The sequence below is a fragment of the Melanerpes formicivorus genome, unplaced genomic scaffold, assembly GCF_026170545.1.
Source record: "Melanerpes formicivorus ecotype bairdi unplaced genomic scaffold, bMelFor1.0.p_v2 SCAF_21, whole genome shotgun sequence".
Classification (NCBI taxonomy): Eukaryota; Metazoa; Chordata; class Aves; order Piciformes; family Picidae; genus Melanerpes; species Melanerpes formicivorus.
In genome coordinates, this window is record NW_027142373.1 from 2,930,460 (window position 1) to 2,947,472 (window position 17,013).

Consider the following 17,013-nt stretch of genomic DNA (forward strand, 5'->3'; position numbering starts at 1 on the left):
AGAAAGCTGCTGGTAATGATCTGTTTGGTTTGGTGGCTATGCCAAAGCTGAACATGTTAGAATATAAATCCTTGCCCATGGAGACAGGCTCTTAAATAGCATCCATTTAAATCCAAACTACAAAGCAGCAGCAGTCCTTTCATGTCAAGAAAGATTCCTTCATTTCACCAAAGGTTTTGTCACTGCTGTGCTACAGCTCTGAATCGTCACAGAGGTAGGTTACCTGTCCAGCAGCAGCTTTGGAAAGAGTCGAAGTCCTGCTGTGTGTCTGCTCAACAGTAACATATTTTGTCCATTGTGATTTCATGCAGTGAGCTATGGCTAGAGAAGGGCTGTCACTTGGCAAATCCATTGGAGGGACTCAGTCTAAATATTAATTAATAAGACTCTACAGCTGCTGGACCAGTTGAAAGGAAACACCCCAGTGCCTGGTGTCATCTGCAGCAGGGGGCTGTGACTGCACATGTAGCCCAAGAGCCACTCGCTACTTTTGCCTACCATGGAGGATAATTTTCATGGAAGCAAATCCAACCCCCTGCCTGTGGGTTGTTTTTTTTCACCTGCCCTTAACTTCGAGGTTGAGAACCAAGGCAGTAAAAGGCCATAGTACTGTGTTCATTTATTAGAGGTGGGTGTTGGGTGCTCCCACAAACTGGACTATGACAGATTTCTCCCCACTGGGTCTCTGTAGCAGAGAGCCACACAGGAACCAAGGAGGTTGCCAGGTGCCACTGCATGTTCTGATTTGATGTGTAAATCTAAGTCTACCCAGCTACTTAGAGCTCATCAGAGAAGTGCTGACACACAGTCCTTTCCCCAAGAGAAAGCAGCAGGGAGTGTACCAAAAAGAGCGGTTTGGTCCCCAGGGTGTTTGGAGGACTGGTATTTCCTGGGACAGGAAGGAATTTTGCTCTATCCCATGTTCTTCATTCACCTCTGCTTCCTGTATGCTTTCTCTCACCAACCACAGCACCCCCCACACCTTGCTGCCCTGCACAAGGGGGCCAGCACTGGCTTCTCTTGGCCGGTGGCAGCAGAGTGCAGGGCAGTGGCCACTGGGTGGAGTAAAGAGACCTTCAAATGCCATGGGAACATGCCAGCTTAGCACTGCAGCTGCTGGCCCTGCAGAGACCTGGACAGCACTTGGAACCCTGTGAACTTGGAGAGGAAATGGGTTTCTGGCAACTGATACAGAGGATCATTGAATTTAGCAATAAGGTGATGAGAACATGCTGTGGGCTTCATGAGCACAACCACTGCAAGGCTTTAGGGCTGTAAATGAGCTAAATTAGCCCTCTTGAACCAGAACAGAGCATTTCAGTATGGCCCAGAGGAGGCCATAAAGATGGTCAGTCTGGAGCACCTCTACATCAGGACAGGCTCAAAGAGTTGGGTTTCTTCAGCCCAGAGAACACAAGGTTCAGGGGAGACCTTAGAGTGGCCTTCCAGTACTTGAAGGGGGCCACAAAAGAGATGGGGAGGGACTTTGTACAAAGGCTGGGAGTGATTGGATAAGGGGTGAAGGCTTCAAACTGGAAAGAGCTGGATTTAAAAATTAAGAGGAAATTCTTCCCTTCTTGGTGGTGAGGCACTGAAACAGGTTGGCCAGAGAAGTTGTGGAGGCTCCAAGTCTGATGGGTTGAAAGCCAGGCTGGACAGGGCCTTGAGCAAGCTGGTCTGGTAGGAGGTGTCCCTGCCCACGGCAGGGGTGGATTGGAACTGAATGGCCTTTAAGGCCTCTTCCAACCCAATTGATACAACACATCTGTTATGTTCCTAACCAGAGCTACAGTGGTCAATGGAAACCAGGACTGGATTCAAAATGCAATGAGACTGTTAGAAGCCAATTATTCAGTGAGGGTTATGTGCTGTATGCTACGAAGAGAATTTTGCTGTGAGGCTGGGCCTCAAGGTTTTACTCCCGTGTGCTGGAACACAACCAGAATTGTAGATAAGGTCATCAGCCTCGGGGAGTGCGCTCCTTTGGATGGTGTTTCTGACACCTGATTACAATTTGCTGGCTAAGTAGAAGTGACATTGATGGAAAAGGAGCTGATTGCAAAGCAAGCCTGCAAATGCCAGCCATGGCCTGTGCTGCTCAGTGAAATCTTTAGTTCCTCTTAACAGGCAAACATGGTGGTACCATGAATGAAGTGAAGAAGTTGCCCAGTATCTCTGGTTAAACAATATTTTGGTGTATAGCAGTAAGCAAACCAGCCCATGGGGCCTACCACAGGCTCTGCCTACAGCTAGAGAAATGGAGATCAGCAAAGGCTGATGTCAGCTACATCCACTGGCAACAAAAACTGAGCTCCCCCTTGCTTCAGCCTTACAAACTGTCTCTTGCCCAGCACAAGGGCACACTTTCAGGTCAGGGCTCAACTATAGCAGACTGGGGGCACCTGCAGCTTTCAGATCCTGCACCTCTACTGGCAGCATCTCACATCCCAGTACTCCTGCAGTCAGTGCTGTCAAATAATCTCCCAGCTGTCAGATCATGCTCAGAATATTCAGCTGTCTACAGTGACAGCCTCTACAACCTCTTCAGATCTCCTATCAGCTTTCTTCCATTGCTTTCTTGCACTCAAGCTACCTGTAGCACTTGTCAGACCTCCCTATTAATTTCCCAGACTGTAGTGTCTGTACCTGAAGCATTTTTTCCTCTTTAACCCTTGTGAATCAATGCAAGAATGACACAGATTTTAATAATGATAGTTTGGGTCCAAATTTATGCTGCCCCTAACTAACCTATCTAGACTAAGTTCATTCTTCCTCTAGCAGAAGACAAGAGAGATTAATGGTATCCCATGAGACAGAGGCTGACCACTCTTGGGGTGTGGGAATCCTTCCTCTGGTCATGGCAAACAGGAATAAATATTCCATAACTCCCTCCCCCAATACTTGGTGTGACTTTACTTCCCTGTCTGGGACTGTACAGCTGTCCATAGAGGTGAGTCAAATGGTGCAAGGAGGCACTCTGAGGAGTCTCTGTAAACTAGGTGGGAGAATGACACAGAAGCTTTGAGGAGGTTGACTTCCACATCAGAGCAGTTAGACTAACAGCAGCTGATTACACATAGATCTGCTTGCCATAGCTCTGAGGGGGACCAGCTCATGGATGTTTGAATACTTCTAATAGGTGCCTCTGGGGGTGTGCTAATCTCAATCCCCTTGTAACCTAAAGATGAGTTCAAGGGTCCTGAAATAAAAGCTAAACATCTGCACATCTTAAGAATCCTGCTCTAACTAGACCACTTCAGAGAAGTTTGATGATCAAATATTTTGCTTGCGTTTTCTCTTTCAGATCTCCTCACATCTCTTCATAAATCCTTTGCTTCCCAAGGGTTGTTCTGATCTCTGTACTTTGATTTAGTTTGTTGTTGGTTTTTTTTTTCCTTTTGCAGTCCAGAAAGACCCTTTTATACATAAGCAAGGGAACAGGAGAACCCTTCTGCATTTGTTAGAAAACTAAAGGAAGGTCAAGGTGACAGAGGCTCTGGAACCAGCTCCTTACCTCCGTGTCAGAGGGTGAATGTGGGGCAAGCTGCATTACTAGTGCAGCGTGTGCTGTTGACTGACAGCTGACTTACAGCCCTGTAGGCTCTTCCCAGTCCTCCATTTGCACATAAAAGGGATCAAAGAAAACTTCCTGAGACCGCTTGTACTGGTTTCTAGAAAAAGAGGTGAATTTGACTAGCTTGATGTAATCATGGGAATTCAGGGCTGCCAAAGGCCAGATGGATACTGCAAGAAGCAAACGAATGGATGCTGTCTCAGTTCAAAGCCTTCTGCACGTTCACGGTCGTTTTAGATGCCAGCTTCATCAATCACCTGCAGAACGTTCCTCACTGATGGATGGTCACCTGTGCTCACCCGCCACTGTGGGAAGGAAGTGCTGAAGAGGCAATGAGCACCTCAGCCTGAGTCAGGCAGTGCTCCTTCCACCCCGAGATGCTGCCCTGTTATTTCTGGCCTGAGGCACAACGTAGGAACCAAAACCATTCCTGCTCGGGCAGCTCATAGAGGTGGGCTTTAAAAGCAGTCAAAAAATTGTGGAGTAAGAAAAGGGACAAAGAGATCAAATGAAAGCCCAGGCGTGGAGCAGAGCAGGTGTGGGAGGTTTTAAGGAGGGACATCCCCTCATTACTAGCCGTGCCTCATAAAAGCAGGGGTGAGCAGCGTGTGTGCTAAGCCCGATCCAGCCTGTGCTTCAGCCTGGGCACTTGCTGGAGCTTGGGAAGCTCTGCTTGTCCCACTTTGCCTTATCTGCCCCTAACTTTCCACTCTGCTTTTTCCCCCAAGCCTGGACCTCTTCAGACCAGGATCAATGGCTTTTCCCCAGGATCAATTGTAGGGTGCCTAGTATTTTATTTGTGGAGCAGCGGAGGGGAATGGGAAAGGATCGTGGGGGTGCCGGCTGTGCCCCGGATGCTGGTAGGGAGCTTGCTCTCCTCTTTCGTCCTGCCTCCCTTGCTCGTCCTGCCTCATTCCTTCCAGGGAAGCTCCTTATCGCTGCTGCACCCAGGCTGGCCCTGTCCCTTCCCGTTTAGCTGCGCTCCCCTCTGTCTCCCTTCACCGCTTCGCTTCTCTCTCCGCCCGGCTGCGCTGCGCCCCCTGGCGGCGGCCCCGCCCCTGTTGAGCACCCAGCGTCCCTCCCGCCTCGTCTCCCTCCTCATCCTTCAGCTCTGCCCCATTGTTCTCCCGTCCTCGGCTCCTTCTCTCCGCCCGGTGGTTGCCTCCTCCCTCTGCTCCCGTTCATCCCTCCTCCATCCTTTCTTCTTCCTCCTCGCCGTCCCTCCCGCCCTGCTGCCCGGCGCTGATGTCACGCACCGGCTGAGGGCGCGGGCGATCATGGCTGCTGCGGCCGCAACCGTGCCGCTGGCCTCCAGCTAATGCCCGCGATGGAGCCGGCGAGCCTGCTGCGGTTCCTGCGGAAGCTTAAGGAGGTTTTCGATGTGTGCGACGAGGATGCGGACGGCTTCATCCGGGTGGAGCACTTCGTGGCCCTGGGGCTGCAGTTTGGCCAGGGGGATGAGGTGAGTGGAGGCGACCCCCGGTCCTGCCCAGCCCGGCCCGCGGCGGCCGCGCAACTTTCACCTGCTGCTGTGAGGGGAGCGGGCCGTGGCTCTGCCTGGCCAGACCCCGCCGGGACCACCCGGACACCCTGTCTCCAAACGTCCCGTATCACGGCCCAGATTCTCCCCATTTCTCTTGGGGTCTTATGGCCCTCCCTATGGTGACCTTTTCTGCAGGGCCACCCAGTCGCCCTCTCCTTTCCCCGCTGAGTCCTCTCCAAAGACAGGCCAGCTCCCTCCTGCCCTTTGAGGGTCCCGGAGCTTCCCCCTTCCTTTAGGGCGGTCCAGACCCTTCAGTCTGACTCGGCTGCCCGTCCCCTGGGGTAGAGTGCTCTGACCCTCTCCGGTGCCCTCTTCCCCGGCCGTTCCGGGAGCGCTCGGGGGTCTCTGCGCGGTTTGGGGCCGTGCATTTATTCCGGTGACAGTGTGGGACCCCTCCGTCCCTGATGAGCCGCGTCTTCGCCGGGGTGCCGGGCTCTGTGGGGCGTTGGGAGCATAGTCTGGGCGGAGGGAGCCGCAGCTGAGGCTGTCCGCGGGCCATTGAAGCTCAGTGGCGGCTGAAAGTCGGGGGAGCACCGGCCCAGGTGCTCCCTAAAACCTTCAGGTGATGGCTGGAAGCGAGGGCTCCGTGCAGCCCTCCAGTGACACAGCGTAAATCTGGAGTTGTGCCGCTGGTCTCACTGGAGCGGCTGCGTCAGTGGGAGCAGTGTAAATCCAGTGTAAATCTATGACATCAGTGTAAACGGGAGCGGGATTCGGGCCAGGGACTGCGAGAGCCATAAGGAGCGTTTGATTTGAAACGGTTCCCTGAAGTGAGTCAGCCAAGGGCTGCACCTCCGGTGACAGTGACCAGCAAGGGGCTGGCGTCTCTGCGAGATCTCGAGAAGCTGCACTTAGCTGTTGGGTGCTTCACGATGTGCCCCAGCAATTCTGGGTGCTGGGGAGTCGAGTTGAGACTAGGAGAGGACTCAGAAAAATCAGTATCAGCCAACCTTTTCATAGAATCACAGAACTGTTTTGGTTCGAAGAGACCTTTAAGATCATCGTGTCCAGCCTTCAACCTAAGACCACCATGTCCTAAAGCGCCATGTCCACACGTTTCTTGAACAATTCCAGGGATGGTGATTCCACCACCTCCCTGAGGAGCCTGTTCCTAATGCCTGACTACTCGTTTAGGAAAGAAATTTTTTCCTAATCTCCAACCTAAACCTCCCTTGGCACAATTTCAGACCATTTTTAAAGTATAATAAACCAAATTAACATGAGGAGCCAATAAAATGGTGCTTTATAAAGGGGTGCCAAAGAGGCAGCAAAACCAGAGTGAATTCACGCTAATTGTTGGAGCAAATGACTTATTTTTGGCTTGCTGCTGGTAATTAAGCACACAAAATCAGGAGACAGAAGGCTTATTGCTTGCACATAGTCACAGGTCTGTTAAACATTTTCTTAATGAGTAGATGGAGGGTTTTGTGTTAACCAGCAAAATGAGGAGGAGAAATGAGTACTAATAGAGAGCTTTATTGATTTCTGGGTTTGTTTCTTGGCATGTTGAACAATTTTGTGCAAACTAATAGTAGCATTTAAAAATCCTTACTGCCAGGTACACTGCATCAGAATTGCTTTTTGCACAGCTGCATTTCTTTGGAGGTAGATCAGAGGCTTTCTCTTGCAGCACTAAGGAAGTCAGGCCAAATCCCAGCAGCAGCTTTGCAGCAGGGTGTCACTGAGAATCATAACAATCCTTCCTGCTCCTGGGAATCTCTAAGGCTGTGAGAGGGGAGCAGGTTCTGTGAGCAGTGAAGGAGGATTCAGGCGGGGATCTCATGAGCCTAGAGTGAATTGGAGTATGTCAGTTGGGAAATATTTAAATGCAATGGGAAGGAAAAGAAAATTGGAACTCCCAACAATGACAGCAATAGAAAAGTAACACTTGTTAGTATCTGGGTTTCAGGATGGGTTGGTTTGCTGGGCAGGCACAGGACTGAGAACTGCTGGTCCCCTAGGCACACTGCTGGCTCATGTTCAGCTGGCCCCAGATCCTTCTCACAGGGCTGCTTTCCAGTCACTCTGCCCCAAGCCTGTAGTGTTGCTTGGGGTTGTTGTGATCAAAGTGCAGGACCTCAGCCCATGGGTTTAACTTGTCCAAATCCTTCCTACCAAGCCAGCAAAGTCCAGAGGATATCTGCTTACACCTCATACATCATCATCACTTCTCTAGGAAGTGATTAGCACATTCATATCAGCTCATGGAATTCATGACATTGTGAATCTCTTGCACTCCTGTGAGTTATATACTGTGGGGGTCTCCTGGTGGTCATTGGGGGCATCCATCCTCTTCCTCCCTGATACGCTGATGAGACAGACTGACCTCTGAACCAGTTTGCTCTTCTTCACTTCTTTCTCAAGCCCACAGTTACAATTTCTTACTGCTTTCATAGTTAATGATCCTCAGTTTACACAACAGATACGTTCTCTGAGGCTTGCATATTCCTTAATGTTCCTAAGTTAGTATGGTATCAGAATTGTCCAGGTTAATCTTCCTCCATGGATGAGAAATTGAACACTTAGAGGGTGTAACAGGACCCAAGGATGAAATAAATCCTTCAGAGGTGCTTCTTTATCTCCACTGACAACACAAATTCCTTGCTGAGACTTTTGGTTCGGTGCCTAAACGGAGCAGGCTGGGCCTGGCTTCCCTGTTGAATGGTCTGTTTGTGGAGGAATCCGAAGCCATGCGTAGAGGGCTGTTTCCAGAGCGACCTGCCTGGGTGGCATGTGCTCACTAGCTGAAGAAACACTTCACATAATTCTGAAAAATGCCAAGAGTGGCTCTCCATCTGGTCCCCTTTCCCTTGGAAGATAGTTGCACCAGCAGCAGGGTGTCTGGGAGCGCTGTGAGCGAAACGTTCAGCAAGCCCCAGTTCTGTGAATGTGTATTTCAGGGTAGTGCCAGTTGATGTTTCATCCTGCCAGATTCTACCCAAGCTCTGCATTCAGTTTTCAGTCACAAGTGAAACATCTTGAACATGTTGACAACTTTTTGAGATCTGCAATCACCTCCAGGAGGTGTGCAAACCACACAGGTGCTCACCCAGTATTCTTTTGTTGTGGTAAGATCAACAGCTGCTCCTCAGTTTAAAGCAGTGTCCCAGCTGAGAGGGAGCTTGAGCAGCTAATGAAAAATCTGTAGACAAATATCAGTCATTTTTGCCAGTGGACAGCAATTCCTTTGAGGTCAGTGTTTTACTAGTGGTGTAGAACAGAAGTTGCTGAAAATAAGTTCACACAATTCCATTGGAAAAAAAGGAAACTTGCTGGCCAAAAGGAGCTATTGAAGTAGGGAAATGCTTGTTGCTAATATTAGTTGCTTCCATTCATCCTTGTTTTGAGCTGAAATGAAAGGCATCAAAAGTGCTGCCTGGGTAGTAGATTGTGGCTGCTGGCTCAGTTTAATGACAGTCTCGGTGCTGCATTTTGACTTGCTCTCAGGTGTCTCCTAGGGCCACCTGATGGAGTCATGCTCTAAATACAGCCCCAACCACTCTGTCACACCTGGTGTGCCCTGTGAGGAGCAGGAGTCATTTCACTGCATCACAACATGGAGGCTTCCTGAGTGGGGAAAAAAAAGGCTGAATGTCAAGCTCCTTGCCAGACCTACCCCCAGAAAATAACGGAATCACTGCAAATTCATATCAGTGTGCATGGTGACAGAGACTAGTTCATATCTTCTTGATACTGTGCAGCATGCTCTGGGCTCACCTGCAGCCATGGGGGAAAGAGGCTTTGGCACAGAGACACTGAAATAAAAGCTTTGTGGTGTTACTAAGTGATGCTGCCATCCTTGTGATGGGGCAGGGAAGAGTTCTTTATAACTGCTTTCTTCTCTGGTTTTCCTGGAAATAATTGCTGGCAGAACAAATAAAATATTAGCCTGGCTGTAGCGAGGATGCAAAGAGCACTCCTGTGTGATAGTGTTCTCTAGGTTACAGCAAGGCAGCCATGCAATTTAGATTCCTTATGACTATATTTGCTAATGACCCAGATCTTTCATTAGCATTTACAGGGCCTTGGAAAATTGCAGTTCTGAAATGGCACAGTGGAGTATTAAGTGTATGGATTAGTCAAGGTGCAGTCATGGTAGCCTTCCTAATTCAACACAAAGCAGCAGTGATTATGTTTCAAACAACCTTTTGGTATATCCTGAAGCTGACTATGTTTGTAAATATAAAGCAAGCTTAGAGCTTACTGTTTATCAAACATCTAATGTTTTCAAATGTTTTCTGAAGTGCTGTTAGGAAGAGAAGCTGCAGGTTTGCTGAGCACTCATGAGTTTAATTCCTTGTGTAATATGTTTGCATCTCAAAGGTAGGAGCTCGAAGGGTGTTCTCTGTGTGGTTAAGAAGTGGTTGGTGCCGTGTTATGCAATGCAAGTCAGTGATCTGAAACAGTTCTTGATGCTCAGAGGGAAGGCAAACAATTTTGATGGCAATTCTTGACTGCTTTATAACTGCCTCAGTGCTTGCAGTTTGTCCAGGTACAGTGCTACGGTGTTGGCTTATCATTAAATCATAGAATGGGTTGGGTTGGAAAGGGCCTTGAAGATCATCCAGTTCCAACCCCCTGCCATGGGCAGGGACACCTCCCACCAGCCCAGGTTGCTCAAAGCCTCGCCCAGCCTGGCCTTGAGCACCTTCAGGCAGGGGGCATCCCCTACCTCCCTGGACAACCTGTTCCAGTGTCTTACCACCCTCACTCGCAACAATTTCTTCCTCATCTCCAGCCTCAATCTCCCCTCTTCCACTCATGAATTACAAATGCAAAGTGAAGAAAAGCTTTGGCACATGGTTCAAGCACAGAAGGCAGCACTGCATCTTTTGTGTGCAGCTTGGAAGGTAGCATATGCAAGTGGGGAAGTTAAGCATTAGCTGCCTAGCAAGACCAGATATCTTCTATGTAAATTTCCACACACACTCCTTTTCCCCCTCTCCGTGGCTGATTCAAGTCATGCTGCTAAGTTGTAAAATCAGTATTCTTCATCTGTGACATGTTTACATGTTCTCCAGAAATTTGCTCTTGCAGATCCTGAGGAGGATTTCACGTTTCTAGCCGCGTACTGATTTTATTCCTCCCAACACGATTAAGCTTTGAAAAGTGACTTAGACAAAAGTGCTGCAAGGGAGGGTTTGTCTTGGATGGGGGACAGCCACTGCCATCTAGTATTTGTGGGGAGGATCCCCAGTGCAGCATTCCCTTTTTGGATTCTGAATTGAATCATTACCTGCAATTTAGCACAATTGACTCATGCTGGCCAGCAGTGCTTTTACAGCAACAAAGTGGAAAGAAATCAATTGCTTTATAAAGCTTAGATAAGTAAAAGTCATTGTTTTAACTCTCTGTGAAGCTGATGATACCATTTCCTATAATTTTTATCTGGTTATAATGCTAATGTGCACCAACACTTCAAAATCCCTGATCTGATCAGGATCAGCTCAAGATATGATCTAGCTTGAGAGCTGGAGAAGTTCTAACACTTCTTAAAATGTGCAGTGTTTTAGGAGACACATGTGGCCCTGACCTAGATGCTTGCAGAGCTGCTGGATAACAACCTAGGCTGCTGCTGAAGGTAGTTAAGTACGTGCAGGGAGTGATTTACCACAGGAATGTTAAGAGAGCATCAGGCACACTCCCAAGCACTGTGAGACCTGCTCCTACAACAGCACTATGAATGGAAACCAAGTACTGTGCAATCCACAGATTGCATCGAGTTGGAAAGGAACTCAAATCTCATCTTGTCCAACCCCTCTGCACTCGGCAGGGACATCTCTAACTAGATCTGGCTGTGTGGGGATCAATGATGCCTCAAGGGATGGGTGATGAACAGACTGTAATCAACACTGTCATTGCACGGCACCACAGCTCTGTCTGGGTGCTGGTTTCTGCTGGAGACTGTGTGGAGTAGTGCACAATATCCTGCCCTCACTCTGCTCGTGTCCCAGTTTATTCCTTCCTTCTTCAGGGCCAGCTTTGCTTTTGGACTCATCACTGTACTTTTTGGTGGTCAGTCAGCTCTGGCTGTGCTACAGCAAATCAGTAGCTGTCTGGAAAGGAAAGGAGCTTTGGAGAGGAGCAGGTCTGAGTGGTTATAAACAGGAATGATTTACACAACATCTCAGGTGGAAAGCTTGCTTGCTTGAGTTGGTGGAACAATGTGGCTATGAATTACCTTTGGGTTTACTGCTGTTGGCTGCTGTAGCAGCTCTTTAGCAAATGTTTTGTTCAGTGGCACTTATAACTTGGTGCTTGCCATTGCTTGCATTTTGTAGATGCTGCACTGTTCTGTGGCACTGATTCCCTGGATTTACAGGGCAGGGTGAAGAGAGTAGGAGTGTAGACTCTCCTCATATAGCAAGAAATAGCTAGTGTCTCTATTTTGGGTGAGAAGTGTGAAGAGAGACACTTCAGATACCTTTTTCACAGGAGGGAGGGTTGACATGGATTACAGCAACGAAGTATTTGGGCTGATTTCCTCCCCTCACCTTTTACTTTGTTCTGTGATGAGATATGAGAGTCAGGATGGCAGAAGGGACACTTGCATTCACTCTTGGCTGCACCAGAGCTGGTTCCTGAGCCCACAAGGACACCAAGCTGAGCATCCTCTGAGCGCCTTCTGCAGAGGCAGAGATGCAGAAACTTTTACTCTGTGTGTGTGTGTGAGAAGGTGGGGCTCCAGAAGGGCGTTCTTGGAGTCCTTTGAAGGTGCCTTGTGTGATGTGACCTCACTGAGCTGGTCTGGCACCTCACTGGTACCTTTCCTCCCCTTTTTGCACTGTGTAACTGCTTTAAGGCTCACAGTGCTTTGGGAGCTAATGTCGCTCACTGAGCTGCAGGTGTGCCACTCACAGAAGAGATTGCTCCCATTAACCAAATACCATTAAAATTGGAATTGCTCATGCTATTGATAGAAACTTACCCATTTTACAACCTGTCTGTTATCCCTGTTTAATTTTGTTGACCCTGCTGTCTGTAATGCTGATTGTGTGCCATCACCAGCACCAATTTGTAGTTGCTGTAAGAGAATTGGGCAGAAGGATGGCAAAGGGAAAGAGGGAAGGAAGAAGGCTGCTCTCTTCAGATGGATAGATGGTGAACAGAGAGACAGCAGTGACTGAATAAAAGGCAATGCAGGTGAAAGGCAGGAGGCTGTGAAGCAGGGTGTCAGTGTTTGTGCTGGTGGAATATGTGTGAGTCTGTATCTTAATAGCCATACGCAGGAGCTGGTTTCTAGGGGCAAATGGCCAACCTGGAATGGAAATTGATTTTAAGACCTAAAGTGTGTGCTCAGTGCATACTCTAATTAGATTGTGATGGCAATTTCAGCACTGGACTGAACTTTAACTAACCTTTCAAACACTCATTCTTCCTTCAGGAGCCTGTGATGTCAGGGATGAACTCAGGGAATGTCAGGGGCTATCAGATGGGGAGGGAAGGAGAAGCTATCAAAAGATTACATTTTGATGGCATTTTAAATGTAAACCCCCAGACTGTATTTGATGCTTCTCTAATTCTGCTGAAAGTCAGTGACTGCAAATGGCTCCAGTCATTTTGAAAAGGTGATTTTTATTTCCAGCCACAGCAGAGCCTTATCAAAATTTTACCTTGGCCTTAGGAAAAGACTCTAGAGGTGCTAGACCCAATAACACATTGCTCTCAACAGAGCAATTTTCCCCACTGTCGGAACTGGCTGTTGTGCTTTCTGTTATTAACGAGGGAACTATTGTTCCCTTTAGGTGAGGTTTCTGTGATATTTGCTGCTTGGCACTTCAGAGGCTCTTATTAAAGAGCTGATGGGATTCTCATGAAGATTTTGTGGAGTCTCTATTTAATGGCTCATTATATTCTGGGTAACAGAAGCAGTATCTGTGCCACTTCTGGGTACCAGTGATGGAAGGCAGACTCAGCACAGTGCTGGGCTGTGGGTCAGGCATTGCTTAAGGGAAATGCCACACTCTGCTTTAAAATAGTCATCTTTCATCAATGAATAGCACCAAAATGAAAAAGCTATTTTTTTTGGGGGGTGGGGGAATGGTGTGCATGCTGGATTAATAGATTTAGGTCACAGGCTGTAAATGAGTGTGACTCAGCTGTGTGAATAAATCAGCTGGCTTGATTGTGGGATGAATTTACACTTTCAAAGCTTTTAATAGGTAATGAATATTCAGGGTCTGCCACATGGTAGGAGATCTGAAATGAGGGCTTAAATTCTTCCAGCCTTGGCTCTCACTCAGCAAGAGCTGTTACAGATCTGATCCCTCTGCTTTCTCCTATTTGCTGCTCCTAATAGGAGTGTCACAATGGGACACGCTGGCTGCTGGCTCTTGAAGTCAGGTTCTATCATGCTGTATCAATGCTCAGAGCATGTTGTCCTCTTGGCCCTATCTGTAGACATCAGATGGAATTGTGCAGGTGTCAGAGAAGGGCATGTGAAATCTCTCAGTGGCTTGCAGAAGAACCTGGGAGCAATTACTCACCCAGCCCTGTGGGCAGAGGCAGCACCATTTCTCTTTTAAGGTAAAATACTGAAAATCAGTTCTCTTAAATGTCATTTTCAGCATGTCCTAAATTGCAGATGACTCCTGAGAAACCAAATAAACTCAGGATTTTGTCTCCTCTTGGCTATTGTCTTCCTGTATCTGATTTAGGGGCTTTGCAGGGTGAGAGGAACTTAGTTCTGTGTTTGCACAGCCTGGAGTGGGCTGCACACTCTCTTGGCACAAACAAGGCACATAATAAACAAAAGGTCACATTGTTCCTGGGGAAACTGGCTCCTGCAGCCACTGCTTTGCTTTCCTGCAGAAGAGATGATCTTTAATTCTGATCAGCTGCAAGGTGCTTCCCTAATCCCGAGACCTCTGCAGTAACAAGTATTTAGTGGAACACTTTTCAACTGAGCTCGTGCTGAAGGCGACAGCTCTCCTGGGTTTTTATGGCTGGATGCAAGCTTGGAGGCAGTAAAAACCTTTCTCAGTGAGATTTATGGCACTGATTGGCATGGCAGAGCCCATGCTCATGCAGGAAGCAGTCAAGAAACGCATCAGACTTCCCTCGGCTCACTGAGCCACTTGGCATCCTGTAATCATTCCTAATTTGTTACTTTTTGGAATACTATTGCCAAGAGTACTGGGGAAAGGAAATAAAGGTGCTGGTGCAAAGTTACCCCAGTCAAGAATAACCTACAACATGGCTCTGAAGTGGTTGAAGTTTGATATCCTTGCTTGCAATGGCCATTTCTTGCCAAAGCTCTCTGCGGAATTAGGTTGGAAAGCCGAGCTCAAGGTAGCTGCATCAGGGGAAAAAAAAGTATTTGGCAACATTGTGAAAATCTTTAATCAAAAAGGGTCTGTACAGCACCTCGGCAGAGGTCTCCTTGGTGCAGCCTTTCACTGCCTTGCATGTGCCAAGACTGGATTGTAGCTGGTGAAGTCCAAGAGGTGACAGAGCTGATCTGGAACATGTCTGGATGAGGTGTGGCAGGCCATGGCAACTGTGTGTGTGGATGGCCCCAGATGTGCAGCTGATGCTTTACACTTCCTAAAGTGAGACAAGGAGGAACACCTTTTTTAGGAAAGCTGAGCTGATGATCCCCCTGCAGCTATGAGTGCTACCTTCCAGAGTTCAGGACACTCACAGGCTTAAGACACAGCACCATTACTTGTGCCGAAAATCCATCGATGCTAAGAAAAAGGCAAAAAGAAAACCAACCTCCAAGTGCTTCTCCTCTGCATAAATATAGTCAGACACTGCTAGGTAGCTTGATGTGTGTGGCAGGATTTATACCCCTGATAAAGGCAGTGAGAGAGAGGAATAAACAGGCTGCAGTTGTGTTGGGTGCTCAGGTACATGTCCAGATTGCAGTGGTGTTGCTGGGGTCTAGGTGCATGCAGATGGTTTCTGTGTGTGATGGTTTCTGTTGAACAAGGAAGGAGTTGAATAAAAGATTCAAGCTGAATGCAGATTGCAGTGATTTGTTGAATTTCAGCCTTATTTTTGTTCCTCCTCAAGAAGTCCTGCATGATTGAGGGCATCCATCTTAGCAGGAGTCTCTAGAAATTAATCTGGAAGCACAGGGGATGTAAAAACTGACAGCTTTCAAAGGTTTTAGCTGTGTGATAGAATTCCAGAGCAAAAGTACATTGCATTATTAAATTCTACAAGCAAGGTGGAAATCTGTCATTTTCATTCCCTGCTATGGGCTTCTTCCAGAACAGACCTTAATTTATTGCTTGATTCTGTTTCATCATCTGTAAGGAGAGCTAAGCAGTGGAGGAAGCTGCTGAGATTATAAAAGCTTTAAGATGTTTAAGGCTGTCAGGAATGCTGAGATATTAAATCAGTTTAGCATAATATTCCTGATGAGCCAAGGGCTAACTCTAAGGGAATAAGGCTAGGAAATAGAAAATGGGGAACCAGAAACCTGTGTTGACAGATGGAGGATTTGAGCCTGCAAAATTCTGAGCTGGTCCTTAAGTGCATGTCTGCTGGGGTGTATGAATAGTCCTGGCTTTAGCAGGACTGTTGGTGGCCTCCTGCAGCAAAGTGTCCTGTTGGGAGTTTGGGACAGATGGGAAGCACACACTCCGTGGCTGTGCTGAGCTGGAGCTGAGCTGCTCAGCATCCCTGCAAGAGGAGATTTGGAGCAGCAGAGCAGAGCTGGGGAGGAAATTAGCTCACTGATCAAGATGTTCCAGAGGAAATCTTCAAGGCAGGTCTGAGTCAACACTTTGAGATAATGCTGTCAGACCGAATGATAACACAGAATATTCTGACAACATAGTTGGTCTGAAAACAAATGCTGCCTGTTCCTTGGCAGTGATTGCTGACTGAACTGGGGGCTCTAGTTGCTAACATCCCAGTGTTAGCCAGGGTGATTCAAGCCCTTAACTCCTCTTGTTAGGCATAAAATGTTCAAATAGTTAATTTAAATAAATTCAACTGAGAGATGGGAATAAATTTTTTTGTTTGTTTTAATTTGGGAAAGTAAACTGCTCTATAGCTTTACTAAGGACCTCTGAGAGGTGAGGAAACTCACATGCACCTGCCACTAAACACAGTATGCAAAAGACTTTTCATACAGGTACCCTCCACCTACTGTCTGCAATCAGATCTGACCTTGGCAAATAACCCAGGTGCAGAAAAGGTGCTTGAATACATCACATCTGAGGCGAGCTGCACGTAGACTTTCTGTTTTCTTGCAAGCTTAGCTCTTTGCTGCAAAGAGCCACCAGGTTCAGCAAAATAACTGAGACCAAGGGAAATCTCTGCAGGAAGGGCTGTGCTGGCTTACCCCAGTGCATGGATTGTTGTAGACTTTAAGGGCAGAGGTCTAAGAGCCCAAGCAGCTCAACTGTTCTCACACTTAGTGTAAGGCAGGTGCTAAACATCTGGCTGATCTTTTCCTCCATGTCTTGTTTCCTCTCCTGTGTGTTTTCTGTTTCTTTGCCAGTGTCTTCTTTTTCTTCTCTTGCTCCCTCTAGCCCTGCTTTGAGGTCCCTGGCAGGATATATGCTCTGTCTCTTGCAGGGACAGCAGTCTGGTGCCACACACCTTTCTGTTCTTAAATCTTTCCTAGCTGGTGTAGGCTTAGAACTCTTAGTGAAGTTCCTCTCTTCTGGGGGAATTCAAAACCTGGGGTTCAAATATCCAAACAGATTCGTTTACCCAGAACTGAAAAAAATCACTTCTACCAGCTAGACAACATCCTCCAGTTGGGTCCTTTCCTACATGCAGGTTTTCTGTGCATTGAGAACAAAAGGCCACATGCAATTCCATCAAGCTGAATTACAGTGGGAGGATTAACAAGAAAATAAGCAGGTTCCCATTCCCTCTGTGCAGGTCTGTCAACATGCTGTGACAGGTTGCTGCAGTGATGCATGAGTCAGCA

At 47.7% G+C, this 17,013-nt stretch overlaps 1 protein-coding gene across 2 annotated transcripts in view; it reads left to right on the forward strand.

The window, feature by feature from the left end:
* Positions 1–4,692: 4,692 nt before the first annotated feature.
* Positions 4,693–17,013, forward strand: part of RAB11FIP4 (RAB11 family interacting protein 4) — a 111,379-nt gene continuing 99,058 nt past the window's right edge. Inside the window, exon 1 of one of the 2 annotated variants that reach the window (XM_068151031.1) lies at positions 4,693–5,036. In XM_068151031.1, the coding sequence (XP_068007132.1) occupies positions 4,893–5,036 (144 nt within the window). In that variant the 5' untranslated portion in view covers positions 4,693–4,892. The remainder of the gene's footprint in view (positions 5,037–17,013) is intronic. The other variant, XM_068151032.1, reaches the window with a different exon arrangement.